This window comes from Ranitomeya imitator, chromosome 8, assembly GCF_032444005.1.
Source record: "Ranitomeya imitator isolate aRanImi1 chromosome 8, aRanImi1.pri, whole genome shotgun sequence".
NCBI lineage: Eukaryota > Metazoa > Chordata > Amphibia > Anura > Dendrobatidae > Ranitomeya > Ranitomeya imitator.
The window spans coordinates 99,006,972-99,024,004 of record NC_091289.1 but is presented as its reverse complement, the minus strand read 5'-3'; the positions used below and the strand labels follow the sequence as shown (position 1 = coordinate 99,024,004).

General features: G+C 45.2%; 1 protein-coding gene across 2 annotated transcripts in view; it reads left to right on the top strand.

Moving 5' to 3' along the window:
- ATF6 (activating transcription factor 6) overlaps nt 1-17,033 on the top strand; it is a 182,339-nt gene that overhangs the window by 83,520 nt on the left and 81,786 nt on the right. For both annotated transcript variants that reach the window (XM_069737202.1, XM_069737203.1), the window contains one exon: nt 8,211-8,396. In XM_069737202.1, coding sequence (XP_069593303.1) covers nt 8,211-8,396 — 186 coding nt within the window. The remainder of the gene's footprint in view (nt 1-8,210; nt 8,397-17,033) is intronic.

Genomic DNA, 17,033 nt, shown 5'->3' with positions numbered 1-17,033 from the left:
CATGATTTACGGCTGCTAGCCAGCCTGAGTACATGTGGGGCTGCCTGATTGCTAGGAAATCCCCACATGTATTCAAGCTGTCTATCAGCTGTAAATCATGCAGCTGAGGCAGCGAAAACTAAATCTCCGAGCAGTTACAAATACTGGGAGACCACCCGAGCGTGCTCGGGAAAACCCAAGCAACAAGTACACTCCCTCATCACTAGTTTCTACATAGAGACCATAATAACTGTGCATAAAGAGGACCTATCGCCAGGTTAGAGTGGGTAGTTGTTTTCCTTTTTTTGTTCTGCTCCGGAGTATTACGCCGAGTATCACATTGGAGGATTTAAATAATGGGCTCCCTTTTAGTGCTAACTTTATGGTCTTTACAAGTGGGCATTGCTCACAGGACTCTCTGGGGACATGTCTGAAGGCTGCTATGCATTATGTTTTATACTCTGGAGCAGTGGGAATAAAATAAGGGCAGAAACCGGGCATTTTTTTTTAATCTGGTGACAGGTACTCAATAAGGAGAAACCTGTCAGTGGCTGGAGGAAGGGGGATGGAGGCGTGTGAGGGATATGTCAGACTCTGATGTGCGTTCTATAAAACTACTGCACTTTAACATGCAAGCGATTAATGAGGTAAAAAAAAAAATACACGTTTGACACTTGGAGATAGTTGGACAGAGAACCAAGACCTTCTCGGTGACGTTCAGGTATTGTACATTTTATTGTAATTCTAATTCCCTGGTTTGGAGTTGTTAGGCTGAGCTAGCAGGACAACTCCTAGTTAAAGGTCTATTCCCTCTCATCAGGCCTCTCAGGTCTGTGTGCCATCAAAACGCAGGTCTGGAGGGGTGGAAGAGTTCTGCTTAGTATGGAAGAGCCTTTGGGGAAATTAAGAGTTCTTGTTTATCGTCTATGGAGCAGAAAGTATAATTCCTGCTGTTTACCAGTTGAAAGCCCCTCACAGACTGGTAATTGCCACCTTTGTAGCACTGTATAATTGAGCTCTGTTGTCCTGTGATATGAGCTAGGTCATTCATAGGATTCTTTGTGATACTTGCCCTTAACTATTGACTGGTCTTTAATTGTCACTGTCAATTTCACAAAGTGGGACTCTCCACCTTTTATATGAGGGCAGTAGGAGGCTACAGGAGAAGGTGCTGGTAAAGCTCACTGCGCCACTCACAGAAATGGCAATAGCGTGTTAGATGCAGCATGGAGAAATGGTCTGGTCTGGCACCCTACGTTTCTGGCCAGTTCTGGTCTCATGTACAGTCATTGCAGGAACACTTGATGATGGGCCTGAACCCTGGACAGTTTCTGCTTCGTCCTGAGCCACACATGCAGTCATCCCCTGCTTAAAGTATTGCTAAAACTGTTGATTATACTTTGGGATTATTTTGCATGCTTAAATATAATTTAGAAATCTCTGAATGTGGGAGAAACGAAAACCGTTCACCATTATGGTCACTAGATGTCCTCATCTACAAAGGGAATCTTGGAAGAATCTACTGAGTGATGATCATGTACAGCAATCATTTCACAGGGAGTTCTAAGATTTATATATTCATGGTAACCATTTACTTTGTTTCATCTACATATGTATCTGAAGCAACCAGTATTCTACTTTGTCACCATGGAAGCTTGCTATAATTTAGCAGCCCAATGATTTAGTTTATATCCTATCAGATCAATCAGAGCAGTATCTTGACTTGGTGCTCAATACTCAGATGTTCCCATGCTGTAGTTTGACTACCTGACACATGTCCTAAAAATGTTTTGCCCGTTTTTATTTGATTTATAAAAAAAAAAAGTGTATTATCCTAAAACTGATGAATTTCTCCATTTTGGAAATATCCCATACCCATTAGTTTTTTTAAGCGCTTTTACTCTTACTTGCTAGCATTTGTCTCTACTTTTCTCCCTGACAAATGAAGAAAAAAACTAAAATCTAGGATAAATCCATAGTTAAAGAGAACCTGTCAGCAATTTTGGCCAATATGAGATACAGCCACCACCTTTTCATGGCTTATATACATCATTCTACTATGCTGTATATGTGCCCCCAGCCCGACCTAAAAAAACTGAAAAATAACTTTTATTATACTCACCTGCGGGGCGGTCCGGTCCGATGGGTGTCGCTGGTCTTGGTCCGGCACCTCCCATCTTCTTATGATCGCCGCCCTCCTGCTGCCTTCTTGCGGATGACGGTTCCCTACATCATCCACAGTCTCCTCAGCATTGTGCTCCGGCGCAGGCGCACTTCTCTGTCCTGTTGAAGGCAGAGCAAAGTACTGCATTGCGCCGGTGTCTGAAAAGGTCAAAGAGCCCCGGCGCAGGAGCGCGGTGCTGAGGAGACTGTGTGGATGATGTAGGGAGGCGTCATCAGCTCGAAGCAAGAAGGAGGACAGTGATCATAAGATGATGGGAGGCGCTAGACCAAGACCCCAGCGACACCTGTTGGACTTGACCGCCCCAGTGGACTGAATATAATCCCTGAAAGGTGATAGCCGTATCTTATATCGGCCAAAACTGCTGACAGGTTCACTTTAAGTAGTTACAGTCCATCAAATGTAAGCTTGCTACACCAATTATAATTTTTTTTCCTCTAAATTATCTATAACCCATGTCTATTGAGGAAATCATCCAGCCCTTTTTTAAAAACTGTTATACAGTGGGGAAAATAAGTATTTGCTACACTGCTGATTTATCAAGTTTTCCAACCTGCAAAAAATGGAGAGGTCTGTAATTTTCATTGTAGGTACGCTTCAACTCCGAGACAGAATCTAAAAATAAAAACCAAAAAAATCACATTGTATGGGTATGTTTCCACGTGGCGTATTCCTTCAGGATTTGCTGCAGATTGGACGCTGCGTAGAGCCACGGTGTCCAATCCGCAGCATCCAGATGTTACAGCATAGTGGAGGGGATTTTATGAGCCACTATGTGCGCACATGCAGCACGTCTTATTATTTTGCGGAGATGCTCTGTCTCCGCAAGATAAATAACCCACTCTATGGATAGGATCAATGAACACAGGCAGAATTACAGCGCATACAAAGAAGGGCCGCGCTTTGGGCAGAGCGGAGTATCCACTGCGTCCAAAGAGCTACGTTTCCTGACCATGGAAAACATAGCCTATGATTTTTACATAATTGCATTTTATTGCATAAAAAAAATATTTGGCACAGAAACCTTTGTTTGCAATTACAGAGGCCAGATGTTTCCTGTAGTTCTTGACCTAGTTTGCTCACACAGCAGCAGGGATTTTGGCCCACTCCTCCCAACAGATCTTCTCCAGGTCTTTCAGGTTTCGGGGCTGTTGTTGGGCAACTTTGAGTTTCAGCTCCTCCAAAGATTCTCTATTGGACTCCAGTCTGGAGACTAGCTAGGCCACTCCAGGACCTTGAAATTATTCTTACAGAGCCACTCCTTAGTTGCCCTGGCTGTGTGTTTTGGGTCATTGTCATGCTGGAAGACTCAGCCACGACCCATTTTTATTGCTCTTACTGAGGGAAGGAGATGTTTGGCCAAAATTTTGCGATACATGATCCCATTCATCTTTCCTTCAATGCGGTGCAGTCATCCTGTTGCGTAAAATCACCCCCAAAATATGTCTCCTCACCATGGTTCAAGGTTGGGACAGTGTTCTTAGGGTTGTACTCATCCTTCTTCCTCCAAATACCGCAACTGGAGTAGATACTAAAAAGTTCTATTTTGACCACATGACTTTCTCCCATGTATCCTCTGGATCATCCAGATGATCATTAGCGAACTTCAAACAGGCCTGGACATGTGCTGGTGTGAGCAAGGGGGCCTTGCGGGCTCTGCAGGATTTTAATCCAAGACGGCGTAGTGTGTTAGGCTAGGGTCACACTGCGTTATGGCGGTACGTTTAACGGACTACGTTACACCGCGGCATAACGCAGTGTAATGTAGTCCGTTAACGCCGCCATTGATTGTAATGGCGAACGCATCGCTAGCGCACGCCCACATTGGACATGCGCTAGCAATGTGCCGTCATTTGAGTGACGGACCGCGAACGCTGCCTGCAGCGTTCGCGGTCCGTTCCTCGCTAGCGCAGATCGGGGATCTGCGCTAGCGGGATCGGCAAACGCGATCCCTTTTGGGACATTGCGTTAGCGCAGTCCTTAGCGCTATGTGCTAAACGGACTGCCCTAATGCAATGTGACACCCTAGCCTTACTAATGGTAATATTTGAGACACTGGTTCCAGCTCTCTTGAGGTTATCGGCCTGGTCCCCCCATGAAGTTCTGGGCTCAGCTCTCACCCAATAGATGAAATTGGGGTAGATAGGGATCTTGTGTGCATGTATTACTATGAAGGTACAGAGAATATTTTGGTAGCTGGAAGTGGTATTCATTGTTTTATGATGTGGCATTTTCAGTTGGCTTACTAATGTGTTGCATGTGCAGAATCTATACCCTATTTATATTCAATCTAAGCATTTTTTAAAACATGGAAAAGTCATCATAATCTGCTTATTCCAAAGCAGAAAATAGTTGGCAACTCACCTGAAATATTGTGCCAGTTGAATTAATGTAGTAGTAGTGTTCTTACCGTTAAGTATCATTCCAGACTAGAGATACTGTTCACTTTCCTATCCCAGAAGTAATGCTGGCTCTTTACAGTAGTATTAGAATGGATGTGACTTCACCTAGTATATAAAGGCGTTATCCGGTCTTCTGATAAGTCTGCAGGCACTTTGTGAACCCTTACAGCATGTGACTGCACACTGTCAGGATTCTCCAGTATAATTGTAAGTATGGGATTTTCATTCTTCAGTTCAGGATATGTGCCTGGCTTATTCTGGCCAGTCATGATTACTTCTACATGTGAAGGCGGGGACAGTGACGCCAGCGTGGACTGGGTGCAGGGCTCATGTGTCATAACGTGAGCCCCGAGAACACAAGTGTCGACACGCTGGAACAGTACCGGCAAGGGAGGAGATTACAAGTTTTTTTGTTTTAATGGGGCAAACATGGAGAACAAGAACAGGTTGTCTTAGTAGTGGAAACCCCTCTTAATAACAAATATCTCACACTGGCTGATTAGTTGTTTATAGAACTCTTTTCGACGACCATATTATGTGGATTTATTTGTTAGGCTTCTATTTCCTTTTGAGAAGAAGGATCAAATAATAGCAAGTAGATTTTCTAACATGATGTGGTTGGGGAATCCTGACTATTGATCATGAATGCCTTCTGACCTAAGGGGCCCCACTATGGATTCTGTATTGGCATTCATACTTTGCATAGTAGTAGTTTAATGTTGCCAGTACATTTTGGGGCTTCACCTTTTGTTTTTACTTTTTTTAAGTTGTCTTGTATCACTGATAATGCAATACGTAACCCTCAAAGGGGGGAAAAACTCCAGGCAACATACAGTAGTTCTGTGCTTCAAAGATTTACTCAAAACTAGCCTGCACAAGGCACGATACCATGAGGAGGTCAAAATATACACACGCAAGAATTTGTGAAGACTTAAACAACATAAAAACAGTAATATATAACACAACTGAAACACCTTGAACTAATATTAACTTTAAACTTTTTTTGAGGTGAGTCATACAACCCTCCATGCCTGGACATCTGGTCTTCATTACTGACCATAGCTGTAAACCTTCTCTGCTCCATGATCATCTAGCTGTGGCTGTATTACTCGGTGCTTCATGTCCCAGGCTTAAACAAAAGTCTGAGAGTAAAATGCTTCAAATATACTTAGGGGTTCAAAACAATTGGGCACTGAAATGTAAAACTTTTTTTTTCTGCCAAAAACTAGTGCAAATAGCTTGTCCTATTTCACATATTATTAGCACATAGGCTTAGGGTTCTTTCATGTTGAGTTCAGGCACCTGTTCGGTGGCCCTGTCAGGGCTTGCGTCCGAAAACCCCACAAAACTATATTCGGACGTGTGTGCTGACTGGGGCATAGACCATGATGGTGCCGGCAGTGCGAACGTGCGCTCCGACGTGCATCATTTTGTCATGTTTGTCTACTGGTGGCAGACACTCACATGCAGTCCACCTCTAAAGTGTTGCACGCTCCCTCTGCCGGCACCATTATGGTCTCTGCCCCTGTCGTTGCATGTGTGTGAATCCCGTTTTGTTGGGTGTTTGGATGCTGCCACTGAATGTGTGCCTGATAGCACCCTAATGGAGCTTTTGCTCCACCTTCTCAGGTCCAGTGATGCCTCCACTAGTGCTCCATCTTAGCAGTGTATCAGCTTGTCAGCAATCATGTGCCCAGCTCTGCAGCCTATTAGGGAGTTCGGCATCGTGCGCTGTCTACATCAGCCTGAGATCAGTGATAGGCTGCAGTGGTGACATATCCACACCGCTGCAGCTAATCGCCAGAGGCTGCAGCAGCAGCGGAGAGGCAAAGCTGTTATATACCACTGAACATATTGGCTATTAGTATCTCAAGGGCAGAATTGTTTTAGTACAGTTACGGTATATGAAAGTTTGGGCACCCCTATTAATCTTAAGCTTAATGTTTTATAAAAACTGTTTTTTTTTTTTTGCAACAGCTATTTCAGTTTCATATATCTAATAACTGTTGGACACAGTAATGTTTCTGCCTTGAAATGAGGTTTATTGTACTAACAGAAAATGTGCAATGTGCATTCAAACAAAATTTACAGGTGCATAAGTATGGGCACCCCACCAGAAAAGTGACATTAATATTTAGTAGATCCTCCTTTTGCAAACATAACAGCCTCTAGTCGCTTCCTGTAGCTTTTAATGAGTTCCTGGATACTGGCTAAAGGTATTTTTGACCATTCCTCTTTACAAGACAATTCCAGTTCAGTTAAGTTTGATGGTCGCCGAGCATGGACAGCCCTCTTCAAATGATCCCACAGATGTTCAATGATATTCAGGTCTGGGGACTGGGATGGCCATTCCAGAACAGTGTAATTGTTCCTCTGCATGAATGCATGAGTAGATTTGGAGCGGTGTTTTGGATCATTGTCTTGCTGAAAGATCCATCCCCTGCGTAACTTCAACTTTGTCACTGATTCATGAACTGTTAGTACAATAAACCTCATTTCAAGGCAGAAACATTACTGTGTCCAACAGTTATTAGATATATGAAACTGAAATAGCTGTTGCAAAAAAAAACAATTTTTATAAAACCTTAAGCTTAAGATTAATAGGGGTGCCCAAACTTTTTCATATAACTGTATATACAAGTGGATGTAGCTACTTGCTCTGGTGTTGGAGTAACTTGTTAAAATGCGTTTGATTTTTTTTTTTTTGAGTGTCTCTCCATCATGGGTTAAGAATCTGAAATCTTTGCGTAGCTTTGCTCATGAATAGGAATATTCAGATAATTTGATGACTGGCCATGTTCTCAAACAAATGTGTTTTCATCTGAGATAGGTGATAGTAGTGAGTTTTGGGCCACGATGTGCAGAATGAGGCTGACGCCATAGGCCTGTGTAATGCATGATGTGCAGAGTATTTCCACTCGATGTGTTCATGACCTTTAAGCGCGTCCCTTCATGTTTGGACCTGTAATCCTCTGTCTGGCTTGGCGATCTCTGCTCCCCTCTTCCCCAGTGCGGCTGTCTGACACGGTCACCAATACGCCGTCCTGCCATTCAACACCTCTTTTATGTTACTTATGTCTCTTACTTTGCTTATGGCAGATAAGCTAAAAATATCTTGGCATCCAAGGAATCATAATTGAGAAAGTGTGTTTAGGAACCTTTTTTATTGAGTCTCCTCATATCCATTGTGCAATAATTTATGTTCTGCTAGAGCATATTGAGAAAAGATTCCTTGTGCTTTAATGCAGTTGTCACCAGATCTCACAATACAATCTGCACACATTACTAAATAGATCTTAGACCTGATCAGATGCTGGTTTTACTTAGAAAACTCCTATCAGAATGGCTGCATAACCCCTCAGTGGCCCTCCTCCCTGCAGATGCGGAGCTCACACATGGACTCTGGGGCCGTTTATTTCTGTTGCTGTATTCTTAAAATGCTCGTCTTTATTATCATGATGGCTGAACTGTTCAAAGTTAATACACCAGCTTCAACAGGTGTGACAGATCTGTTTCATGTATGCAGCTTGTATTGTGGTATTTTACCAGGGTTGTACCATATAAGATAAGTTGGGCATCTTTGGTAGTGTTACCCATTCTTTACATTATTTAACTTACAACATACGGTACAAACTTTCTTTAAACAGCTAAACGTAATGCGAAGGCAACAAAGAATGATTAAAAACCGCGAGTCGGCATTTCAGTCCAGAAGGAAGAAGAAGGAATATATGCAAGGTTTGGAAATGCGACTGAGAGCAGCCCTGTCCGAAAACGAGAGGCTCCAAAAGGAAAATGGCTCCTTGCAGAAACTACTGGAAGAAGTGGTGTCTGAGGTAAGCCGATGGCTGCCGGGCTTCAGACTTCTGTGTCTAAGATTTCAGCTCATTAGTCTTATCGTATTTCCTAAAAGAAAAATCTACAGATGTCTTTAGTTTTCTTCTAATTCTGTCCTATGGACATGAAACCATCTAATGCAGGACTGACGTCCTACTAGAGGGAAGGTGCATTTTCAGCCTTTCACACTTGTCTCCTGGATTTGGGAGACCTGAAACCTGAGGAGGAACCCACTTTCCAATGACTGCTTACAAAATGTAATACAATTCACATTTTTAAAAAAGTGAATTCGTGCTATGCCTGCTGCGTCACATTTCTGGGTCTCTGAACATATGCCTTTAGCTTGCCGGCATAAAAAGGCTTGAATTCAACCACTTACCAGCCGTCTGTGAAAAACTGAGTGCAGACAACTTGTACAGACTGGCCACGGGTCTCCTGACCTGATCCCTACAGCCTCATACAAATATGACTCTTGAGCTATGAGCACACGTTGCAGATTGTATGCGTTTTTGCCGCGTTTTTTTCGCCGCAAAAACACATACACAACATACCTCATTGAATTCAATAGGATTCCGCAATGCTGTGCTAATGCTGCCTATTTTTCTGTGGCGGAATCGCATTGCGGAAAAATATGCAGCATGCTCATTCTTTGTGCGGAATCACGGGGATTCCGCACACATAAGAATGCATTGATCCGCTTACTTCCCGCATGTGGCTATGCCCACTATGCAGGAAGTAAGCAGATCATCTACATATGGTACCCGGGGAGTCTCCTCTCCTCCAGGCCCTGGGAACCATATACCTGTAAAAAAAAAAAATCGTTATATTCTCACCTTCCGGCGTCCCCCGCCGCCCTTCCATTCCCAGTGATGCTTTGCGACAATGACCTGTAATGACGTAGCGGTCTCGCGTGATGCTTTGTCATCTGGGGTCATTGTCGCAAAGCATCACTGGGAACGGGAGCATCGCGAGGAGCTGGAAGGCTGCAGGGGATGCCGAAAGGTGAGAATATCACGATTTTTTTTATTTTTTTAAATTATTTTTAACATTCTATCTTTTACTATTGATGCTGCATATGCAGCATCAATAGTAAAAACTTGGTCGCACTTGTCAAACACTGTTTGACAAGTGTGACCAACCTGTCAATCAGTTTTACAAGCGATGCTACAGATTGCTTGGAAACCGCTAGCATTCTGCAAGCTAATTACGCTTGTAAAGCGCTAGTGTTTAGCGGGAATATGCATGCCAATTCTGCATTGCTGTGGCAATTCTGCAACATGTGCACATAGCCTTACTCAGGTGTGTTCCATGGATGTCTGATTTGGGCTTTGGTTGGAAGTTCTGCCTTTTTGGCCCGCTGTCAGTCTTCAAGTACAGTGAGAAAGGAGAACACGTTTAAGTTTTGCAATTTTAAGTTGATTTTTCTTTTTTTTGGTCCTAGATAAATTGGAGATCTCCTTCACACAATTTTCACTTGCAATACCTAGATTGTTACATTAAAAAATCCAAATATGCACAAGTACATCACATAACACAGGCACAAAAATGTGCTTCATTATTACCGTATATACTCGAGTATAAACCGACCCCCCTAATTTTGCCACAAAAAACTGGGAAAACTTTGACTCGAGTATAAGCCTAGGGTGGGAAATGCAGCAGCTACTGGTAAATGTCAAAAGTAAAAATAGATACCAATAAAAGTAAAATTAATTGATACATCAGTAGGTTGTTTTTGAATATCCATATTGAATCAGGAGCCCCATATAATGCTCCATAAAGTTTATGATGGCCCCATAAGATGTTCCATATTAAAATATGCCCCATATAATCCTGCATAAAGGTTAATAATGGCCCCATAAGATGCTCCATAGACACATTTGCCCAATATAATGCTGCACAAATGTTGATTATGGCCCCATAAGATGCTCCATACAGACACTTGCCCCATATAGTGCTGCAGAAACGTTGATTATGGCCCCATACAGACACTTGCCCCACATAGTACTGCACAAATGTTATGGCCTCATAAGATGCTCCATACAGACACTTGCCCCATTTGCTGTTGCTGCGATAAAAAATAAAAAATCACATACTCACCTCTCCGTTGCTCAGGCCCTCGGCACTTTCAATATTCACCTGACTTCGTTCCGGCGCCGCTCTGTCTTCAGCGTCTTCTGCACTGACGATCAGGCAGAGGGCGCACACTAACCATGTCACCGCGCCCTCTGACCTGAGCGTCACTGCATAAGACGCTGAAGATGGAGCGGTGCTGGAAAGAGGAGCAGGTGAATATCGCGCAGCGCTCCCCTCCCGTATACTCGCGCTCCTGGCGCGGTGCAGTCCCTGCTTCCGTGGCGCCGCAGCTTCTTCCTGTACTGAGCGGTCACCGTTACCACTCATTACAGTAATGAATATTTGGCTCCACCCCTATGGGAGGTGGAGCCGCATATTCATTACTGTAATGAGCGGTACCATGTGACCGCTCAGTACAGGAAGAAGCTGGGGAGCCAGGGACCTGCACGGACCGTGCCAGGAACAGGTGAGTATAAATTATAATTAGACAGCCCCCGCTCCCCCCCCCCTGCCGACCCCTGGGTATGACTCGAGTATAAGCCGAGAAAAATGGGCTGGAAATCTCTGCTTATACTCGAGTATATACGGTATTTATTTATTTTTTTTAATCTATGACTGCATCTGTATTTATACATAGGCCATTATTAACAAATTCCTGAAGAATTGCAATGCATCCATAAAAATTATTCTACACAGATGAATTGTATGGGATCTGATAAATATATTTTCCAGGTCACCACGTGACAGCACCATGGAGGACGTCCTTCTTATCCATAATGGGACAGGAAACCACAAGAGTTTAAAAGGACCCTCCCCTTACCACCCTTCAGAGTTTTTTCCTGTCTCACTGTGGATAGGAACGACGAGAGATCCGTCCGTCCCGTGCAGAGTGAGGATCGGGGGGGCTCGGCCTATTCCTTCCCACTACAAGACTCTGCTTTGCTGACACCCAAGTAATAGGGTCCCTCAGCAGCACCAGTGTAGCGCTGCGCCTGGTTTCAGGGTCGCTTCCCCCTGGTGGGCACTCTCGACCCTTGACGAGGCCCCAAGTACCTGCATGTGAAGACGCCTCTGTAAGGTGCACCCTTTACAAGCGTGTCCAGGAAGCAGTACAGCAGGGGTAAGAGCGCGATCTGGACGTGTCCGTTGGATCCGGGAGTGCGACTAGCCCGAGCGTCACTTCCGGGTCGCTGCTGCCGCGCCAGTGTGAGAAGGGTCCGGGACAAGCGGCGGCAACAAAACCCATCACTTAGGAGTTAAATGTATGAGTGGCTATCGGGTACTAGCTAAAAAGCAGTATGGAGGATAGTGCTAAATACAAAAAGTGTCCCATTGGCGTCATAAAGCTTAAGGATTCCTGGCAGAAATCTCTCTGCGAGTCTTGCACCAGTAGGATTGTTGGAGAAGAACAGGCTTTTCTCATGACTAATATGAGAGCTATTGTCAGAAAAGAGGTACACGCCTCAATCTCTGGTCTGACTTTTCCTCAGCCAGTACAGTCTGACCCCCAGGACCTGCGGACATCTAGGAAAAGGCAGAGAGAATCAGATTTTTCGTCTGAGGATAGTTTTTCTGCATCAGAGCTGGAAGACTAACAATAGAACAAGAATCTTCCGGAGAGAGGGAAAAGATATTTGTTTTCGTCTAATGATATAGAGGAACTTCTGGGAGCAGTTAGACAGACTATGCAGTTTGAGGAACCCTCAAGCACTCCGACAGTTCCAGATGAAATGTTTGGGAGTCTACGTTCCCAGACCTCAAAATTCTTTCCTGTAAATGCCCATATTCGTTCTATGATTCTAGAGGAATGGGAGGAAGCGGAAAAGACTATCAATCCCTAGAGACTTCAGACTTCGCCTCCCCTTTGATCATGAAGAGGTCAGGGACTGGAAGGATATTCCCAAACTTGACATTCCTCTTGCTAAAGTTTCTAAGAGAACCGCCATTACTTTTGAGGACGACTCTAACTTAAAGGAGCCGATGGATCGCAAGGCGGATGGGCTCTTAAAAAGAGCCTGGGAAAGCTCGGCGGCGGTCATTCGCACAAATATAGCAGCAATATCTGTGGCTCAGGCTATGCATTTGTGGATAGACGACTTGAAAGAGCAGCTGTCAGCTAGAACTGCTAGAGAATCTATTCTTAAAGCTGTCCCTCTGCTAAAGCTGGCATCTGGCTTTCTAGCAAATGCTACTGCAGAATCGGTTAGGTTCACAGCCAGAGGTCAATCTTTATCAAATGCAGCCAGGAGAGCTATTTGGTTGAAAAGCTGGTCAGGAGATGTTCAATCTAAAAATAAGGTATGTTCTATTCCATTCTTAGGGGGTAGTCTTGGGCCCCATCCTTGACGATTTTCTGGAAAAAGCTTCAGATGAAAAGAAGGGGTTTCTAGAAGAAAAACGAAAACAGTACCAGCCATTTTGCAGGCCCTATTATAGTCAAAGATCAGACTATAGGGGTAAGGGAAAGCAGGGGAGGTGGAGCTATCGGAAAGGGGGAGAAGATAGGAACAAAAACAGAGATTCGGGTTCTTCAACTTCTAGGTCGGGGTTCCGAAGGAAATTATGCCATTCGGGTAGGGGGACAGCTGTTGAATTTCCTCGTAGAGTGGGAAAGGATACCCACAAGCCCTTGGGTTCTCCAGATTATCGCCCAAGGGTAAAGAATAGAATTCGACTCCTTACCCCCAGAAATTATTTTTGTGTCCAATGTCCAGCTCTCTTCAACCTCGCCTATGTGGTTGGACATTCAGGAACTCCTGCAGGTAGCAGTAATATCGCCGTACCTATGGAGGTAGGAAGAGGTCATTACTCTGGCCTCTTCTCTTTAAAAATGGCTTCAGGAGAATCCAGAACTATAATAAACCTCATACCCCTAAACAGTTGGCTGGTATACAAGAGGTTCAAGATGGAATCCATAAAATCTACAATTCCCCTGCTGGGGAAAAATGTGGTAGTGTGCACTTTAGAATTAAAAAGTGCATATTACCACGTTCCAATCTTTGCAGACCACCAAAAATACCTCAGATTTGCTGTGGAAAAAGAAGGAATTATTTGTTTTTATAGCGCCATTTATTCCATGGCGCTTTACATGTGAATGGGGCAAATATAGAAAAGTACAATAAACATGAGTAAAACAAGGCACACACAAGTACAGGAGGAGAGAGGACCCTGCCCGCGAGGGCTCACAGTCTACAGGGGATAGGTGAGGACACACTAGGTGAGGGTAGAGCTGGTCATGTGGCGGTTCAGTAGACTGGGGATCACTGCAGGTTGTAGGCTTGCCAGAAGAGGTGGGTCTTCAGGTTCCTTTTGAAGGTTTCCGTGGTAGGTGAGAGCCTGATGTGTTGGGGTAGAGAGTTCCAGAGTATGGGGGAAGCACGGGAGAAGTCTTGGATGCGGTTGTGGGAGGAAGAGATGAGAGAGGAGTAGAGTAGGAGATCATGAGATGATCGAAGGTTGCGTGTAGGTAGGTAGCGGGAGACCATGTCACAGATGTATGGAGGAGTCAGGTTGTGAATGGCTTTGTATGTCATTGTTAGTGTTTTGAACTGTAGCCTCTGGGCAATAGGAAGCCAGTGAAGGGCCTGGCAGAGAGGAGAGGCTGGGGAGTAACGGGGAGACAGATGGATTAGTCAGGCAGCAGAGTTTAGGATGGATTGGAGTGGTGCCAGAGTGCTAGAAGGTAGGCCAGAGAGTAGGAGGTTGCAGTAGTCGAGGCGGGAGATAAGGGCATGTACTACGTGTTTTTGTGGTTTCGTGGTCAAGGAATGTACAGATCCGGGAAATGTTTTTGAGTTGGAATCGGCAAGAGGAGGCAAGGGCTTGTATATGTGGCTTGAAAGAGAGGGTAGAGTCAAGGATCACCCCGAGGCACCGAGCGTGCGGGACCGGGGTAAGTGAGCAGCCATTGACATTGATGGATAGGTCGGGTGGAGGGGTAGAGTGAGGTGGGGGAAAGATGATGAATTCTGTTTTGTCCATGTTCAGTTTTAGAAAATGAGCAGAAAAGAATGATGAAATTGCACAGACATTGTGGTATTTTAGTCAGTAAGGGCGGTCGGGTCCAGATAGGTAGATCTGCGTGTCATCAGCGTAGAGATGATATTGTAAACTGTGGGATTCTATGAGCTGTCCCAGGCCGAAGGTGTAGATGGAGAAGAGTAGGGGTCCTAGAACTGAGCCTTGGGGAACACCGACAGACAGGGGGCGAGATGAGGAGGTGGTGTGGGAGAGGGAGACACTGAATGTTCGGTCTGTTAGATATGATGAGATCCAGGATAGGGCCAAGTCTGTGATGCCAAGAGATGAGAGGATCTGTAACAGGAGGGAGTGGTCCACAGTGTCGAAGGCAAAAGACAGATCCAGGAGGAGGAGGACAGAGTAGTGTTGCTTGCTCTTGGCGGTTAGTAGGCCATTGGTCACTTTAGTTAGGGCAGTTTCAGTTGAGTGATGTGTTCGGAAGCCAGATTGTAACCGGTCAAAGAGGGAGCAGGAGGAGAGGTGGGAGGACAGTTCAAGATGGACATGCTGTTCCAGTAGTTTTGAGGCAAAAGGGAGAAGAGATATCGGGCGATAGCTGGACACAGAGGATGGGTCGAGGGAGGGTTTTTTGAGGATAGGTGTGATTGATGCATGTTTGACAGATGAGGGGAAGACACCGTTTGTAAGTGAGAGGTTGAAGAGTTGTGTTAAGGTTGGGATGAAGACTTTTGCGAGGTTAGGGATGAGGTGGGATGGGAGCGGGTCAAGCGTGCAAGTGGTGAGATGTGATCTTGATAGGAGGGAGAGCTGATTGTCTGTTATGGTGGAGAAGCTGGCTTTGGAACAGGGCTGAGAAGTCAAGAGGAGGGGCATTGGGGGCTGCGGGCCAAAGCTTTGTCTGATGTTATCTATCTTCTGCTTAAAGAAAGAGGCAAAGTCTTCAGCTGAAATGAGAGGGGAGGGAGGAGATGCTGGGGGACGGAGTAGAGAATTGAAAGTGTTGAAGAGCTGTTTAGGGTTGAGAGACAGGGAGGATATGAGAGATGAGAAGTAAGTTTGTTTTGTGGCAGTGAGCGCGGACTTGAAGCTGGCGAGGGACTGCTTGTATGCAGTGAAGTGCTCAGCAGAACGAGATCTCTTCCATCGCCGTTCAGCGATCCTGGAAGCCCGTCTCAGTTCTTTGGCCAGGCTGGTTAGCCAGGGCTGCCTCTTGATTCTACGAGTTTTGTTATGCATGAGTGGGGTGGCCGAATCGAGTGTTGCTGTTATTGTGGTGTTATAAAAAGAGGCAGCAGCGTCTGTGTCATGAAGGGAGGCTATGTCTGTAAGAGGGAGAAGGGACTCAGAAAGTGATTGTAAATTGAGGTGTTTGAGATTTCTGCGAGGATGAGTGAGTTTGTGGAGTGGAGGTTGTGCGCTAGGAGGGGAGAGAGAAGAAAATTTCAGTAGGTTGTGGTCAGACAGGGGGAGGGGTGAGTTAGTGAGATTAGTAAGGGAACAAAGGTGGGTGAAGATGAGGTCCAGTGTGTGGCCATCTTTATGGGTGGCTGCAGATGACCATTGAGTGAGACCAAAGGAGACATTGAGCGATAAAAGTTTAGAGGCGGCTGAGGTGGAAGTGTCAATGGGGATATTGAAGTCACCCATGATGATAGTGGGGATGTCAGCTGAGAGGAAATGAAGTAGCCAGGTGGTGAAGTGGTCAAGAAAAGTGGAGATGGCTAGTTCTGGGGGGCGGTAGATGACAGCCAGCTGTGGATTGGAGGGGGAGTAGATGCGGACGGAGTGCACCTCAAATGAGGGAAGAGTAGCAGAGTGTGGTAGTGGAATTGGGGTAAAGGAGCAGGTATTGGACAGGAGCAAGCCAACCCCTCCACCACGTTTGTTGCTGGGGCGAGGGGTTTGAGAGAGGTGGAATCCACCATAGGAAAGCGCGGCTGGAGAGGCTGAGTCAGAGGGGGTGAGCCAGGTTTCAGTGATGCCGAGGAAGGAGAGTTTGCTATTGATAAAGAGGTCGTGGATAAATGACAGTTTATTGCAGACAGAGCGTACGTTCCATAGTGCTCCAGATAGGGAAATTGGGGGATTGGGGGCTGGATGAATGGGTATGAGGTTACTGTGGTTGCAAAGACGTGTAGAGGATCGTGGCAAGGGATCAGAAATGAGTGTGGGGATGTCATAAGGAGGGCCAGAATTTGGGGATATGTCGCCAGCAATGAGGAGCAGCAGACAGAGCGTTAGAAGGTGGGAGCTGGATAGGTCATGATGTGGCCGTGTGTGCCTGGAGAGAAGGTATTGTATGTGGGGGAATAGTTCTGTGGAGGAGGTGAGGTGGCTGGGGAGGATGGAGGAAGAAATGACTAGTTCCTTACTGGGTGGAGGGATTACAGGAGATAGGAAGAAATAAACTAGTATGAGGGTGAATGTTACAAGAAACCGAAACATTATATTAGTTTTCCATTCCTTTACATTCCAGTCAATTCTAGTCTAATTCATAGTGATTAAAAATCTGTGATTTAAAAGATGGGATTTCAAAGATGGTCAGACACGTCTGGTCAGACTCATGGCTTTGAATTTATGTG